Source organism: Manihot esculenta, chromosome 11 (genome assembly GCF_001659605.2).
Source record: "Manihot esculenta cultivar AM560-2 chromosome 11, M.esculenta_v8, whole genome shotgun sequence".
In the NCBI taxonomy this organism is placed as follows: domain Eukaryota; kingdom Viridiplantae; phylum Streptophyta; class Magnoliopsida; order Malpighiales; family Euphorbiaceae; genus Manihot; species Manihot esculenta.
The window spans coordinates 14,245,577-14,250,068 of NC_035171.2; the positions used below are offsets into that span (position 1 = coordinate 14,245,577).

General features: G+C 28.3%; 1 protein-coding gene across 1 annotated transcript; it reads right to left on the reverse strand.

Annotated features, from left to right (window-relative positions):
* Window positions 1-3,237: 3,237 nt before the first annotated feature.
* Window positions 3,238-4,280, reverse strand: LOC122725056. Its single transcript, XM_043961487.1, has 3 exons — window positions 3,985-4,280; window positions 3,477-3,905; window positions 3,238-3,371 (listed from the first exon to the last, which is right to left on the reverse strand). The coding sequence occupies exons 1-3, from the start codon at window positions 4,115-4,117 to the stop codon at window positions 3,325-3,327; spliced, it is 609 nt and encodes a 202-aa protein (XP_043817422.1). The 5' UTR covers window positions 4,118-4,280; the 3' UTR covers window positions 3,238-3,324.
* Window positions 4,281-4,492: the final 212 nt, after the last annotated feature.

Here is a 4,492-nt window from a genome sequence, read left to right on the forward strand (position 1 = left end):
AGTCATATGTATGTAATAGCTAGAGTATGTGGACATGACATATGATAAGAATGTAATGTAAAGTTTGAACAGTTATGTTTATGTAACTATGTTATTGAGGATAGATTTGTGCTTGACCATAGTATATGTTAATCCCTTGGTATGTACATGATCTTATTATATGATGTGTATGTGAACCAACTCAACACAGATTTTATATTGCCATTGAGGCTTTGATGAAATCCCACAGAGGGATTAATGTTTATGTATATGATGAATACAGTGCATGCACAGGTTGAGTTTGGTGTATGAAGAAAAAGAAAAGTTTTAATTCTTAAGTATGTTTGTTGATCATGTATGGGATTAAACAGGTATACAGGATGTATGTAGGCTTGCTACGGGTCCCGGCGGCCTTAAGCCGATCTGGACCCTAGTGCCGGTAACGGGTCGGTTTTCCGGGTCGTTACAGCCATAAACTTAATTGTATGACAAAAAATATTTACTATTAGCCACATTTAAATAATTATAAGGCAAGAATAAAATTTATAGTCACAAAAATAAGAAAGTGACAAGTTATAGTATAATTGTTACACTTAATTTTATTTTATAACTATTGAATAAAGCCACAAAATTATTTAATTAGAAACTATTCTAAATATAGTACATACGGCTACTATTAATTATTTGTAGCTAAAATGTAATATTTATTTTATTTATTATTATTTAATGGGATTATATTATAATTTACTATTACATATGTTATTTATCTATTAATAATTTTGGTAAAATTTATAATAGAATATAAAATTTATATAAAAAATTTAGCTAAATTTTAAATTTATAAAATAATTATATATTAATATTAAGACTCAATCAGAATGACAATTATAAAATAACAATAAATTTAATCCAAAATAACTAATATCCAAAATAAACTAATTTAAGTCATAAAGCAATCACACTAAAAATACTTGAAATTATAATACTATACTAACACTAATATTAATATCTAAATTTTCTAAAAATAGTATTATAAGGTTGCTAGCTGCTTCAAAATCCAAAACTTCAAATATACTGCAAATCATCCTCCAATTTCATCATCTTGGGAATCCTCTATAGGCTGTATAAAATTTTATTTGAAAATATTAATAACAAAATTATATAAAATAGATAAGGTTCATACTAGTTATATAGCTTTCAAAAATTCTTATATTAGAAAAAAAATGAGACTTAGTTTTTAATCACTTACTGATGCAATATTATTGTTTTTCTCCAAAAGTATCTTGAATTTCTACTCCCATATTCTATTCATCTCTGCAAGTTTCTCATCCATTTGCTTCTTAACATCATTTACTTGTTCACTTGCTTCTTTTTGAATTTGTTGGACACGCTCGTTTGCTTCTCTTCTTGAAGTATCAAGTTGTCTAAGTAGTTCTATCTTTGTAGGTCTAGCACCAAAATATTCCGTGACATTTTTTCCAGGACCATAAGCACGTACATAACCATTTTTTTCTGGCCCAAGTACATCAGCAAATATAGCATCATCATCCAGTGAAATTTGTCCTTCTTCTCGTTGTTTCTTTAGCTGCTGAAACTTTTCCTATAGAGATATTTATATTTATTGATATTAAAAAAATCAAAATATAGCATAAAATACATAACAAATAAATAAAACATATGTAAAAAGTATTACAATGGCTTCTTGTGATATTGGATCAATTTCTTTGCCTTTTCTCTTTCTGAATTCAAGAAAAAGTTCTAAGCGAGAAGGTGTTTTTCCATTTTTTTACTTCTGTTCAAATAAATATAACAATTAGTATTAGTTTATCATAGATCTATATCAATAAAAATTTGAGTTCAAGTACAACCAAACTTTCCGTAAAAGAGTCAATTGACTTAACTACAAATATGCTGCAGATAAACAAAACTTGTATAAAAGAGCTAACATTTTTACAGCTAATGATATCAATTCAAGCGTTAAAATTCATAATACTGTTGATTATTATTTACTCTACAAGTTTGGATGCTCATAGGGTTGACCAATCATAATTCATTCCTATATTTAGAATATTAAACATGGTCAAATTCCACCATTAAATGAGTGAGTTATTAATGGTGTTTTCTGTCTAATCTAATACTACTAAAAAATTGTCATGTTTAACTTTAATGAGCATAAAGAAAAAGGGGATTTGTTTTGATGTGGGAAATGAAGGTTAATAACGGCAGTCTGAGTCTAATTAGGCATTTATAGAAAAAATAGTAAATGACATATCAAAAAGTTCTAACAATCATATGAATTTCAAAAGGCATTATTATTATTATTATTTTTTGATAAAAATAGCTTTTATTAGAACTTTGAGAGTTATAGCAGAATATAAAGAATAACAACAAGCAACTAGCTTATACCATTACAGGTTGACCAGTTCTTGATTGTTGAGCTACAAAAAAGAATTTGGATTAAGGAATAAGGAAAGCTAGGCACATCTTAAACCAAACAAAAGATCCATAAAAGATCAAATCATAAACTTTCTCAAGCTCTAAACTAGAATTATCAAATACTATTTTGTTTCTTTCTAGCCATAGTCCACAAAACGATAGCAGTAAAAAGGGATTATTTATGTATCATTTAATTAATAAAAAACACTTTAATACTAATAAAATAAAAACAAACTCATACCATATGATCTCTCAGCCGAGCAAAGCTTTTTGTCCCCGTGTATGGGGGCATGGAACGCTTGCATCTATTTGTCTTATTTTTGTTGCTTCTCTCCTAAAGAAAAACAATGAAAAATTTTCAGAATTTATATTAGCTAACAGAAACTGAATTCATATAAAATAAATTATTAAATTTTACACGAATTTTTAATACCTGAAATGCATTTTCTGTCCAAAGATTAACCAAATACTTCCAATCTTTTACATCCATATAGACGAAGTGAATAAGTTGCCTTTGAATCAAAGTACTTCTTCTTCAACTTATGCCTATAATACCTATATAATGCATTCATATGACCGAAAATTGCTCCCTTTCTTCATCAGAATACTCAAAAGTGAACTTTTCCTTTTAGCATAGAAGTAAGAAACAAAGATTATGATACTTAATAGAACTAAAAAACTTATAATCATTTTATAATGGATGTAATTTAATATAAATTTTCGTACCAATATGGTCGAGCTTATCATCGGTAATCTTATTCCATTGTTTCACTTGCAATGGACAACACGACACACTTCTCATAGTTTGTCCTAAAAACCAAACAAATACAGTAGCATTATCACCAATAGCTTGATCATCTTCATCAAATTCTACTGGCAATTTTTACCCATTCTCCAATTGTGTGATTTTCAAGCATCGTTTGGTCCTCTAGTTTTTCTTTTAATTGTATTGGAACCTATTTCAAAACAAAAGTAAAACAATAATCATATAATAACAAGAATTTCTGTACATAGAACAAGTAAACATAATCAATTGTTTAAATAAAATTAAATGAGTAAACCTGTTGCTGCAGTTGCATTTGGATTTTGAAGTTGATTAGAAGTGTGATCAACGGTAACTGCGGGTAGCTCGTCACCAAGTCCATTTGGTAAAATATCATAATCTCGAAATAGAGTGTATATATCAATGGGTTTCGAAGGGAACTTCTTATAACTATCCATCATATTTTTCACATCTGTATCATCTTTAACCTCTATCAATGCATCAAGATCACTAAGAGCTATATCAGCCTTCAAGTAATAAAATTTATCTCCTTTTATAACATCAAATCCACAATCCTTTTTCAAGTCATCCAATATATCAAAAAATGAGATGAAATCAACATCAAAATTAGGTTTCTCCATGAACCTACCATTTTCATATATTCTATTTGGTGAAAATATAAAATGGCCTTCATAATGATACCTCATTGTCTTCTGACTAGTATTCCCTAAAAAAAAATTGAAGTTAGCCATCTAATTATTTATGAAAACAACTTAAAATTTATAAATCACATAAATATTATTTACCTTGAAAATTTGAAGTCTGATTTTGGTGTAACTCTTGAGTTTCTTGAAAGTTCTGGTTAACATTATTTTCAGTCTCATTTTCAAAGTTAATATTGATGGAATTCCCTTTCCGCAACTTGCATCGTCGAGCCATGATGTTTGCTTCTGCTTCATGGAAAAAATTGAATATTACACATAGAGGATAAATTAATATAAAAATAGTGAATCAAAGCTTTTTAACAGATGAAAAACGAATGAAAAGTAAATATCAGATGCCTTTCACGTGTTTAACCTAGAACAATTACAATGAAACATTAATTTTAAGGCTTTTGTAATTTTGAATGTACCTGATTGGATTTGATAGTAGGAGCTTCTCCTTTTGATAGTGGACATAAATTGAAAACTGAATGAATCATGAGTGAGAATGAAAATTAGAATTCGTAGCGGTAACAGTAGCGGCTGTAGGGAGGGAATTTTTAATTTTAAGGTTTTCATTCCCCCCAAGCCAAAAATATACACTAATTGATAG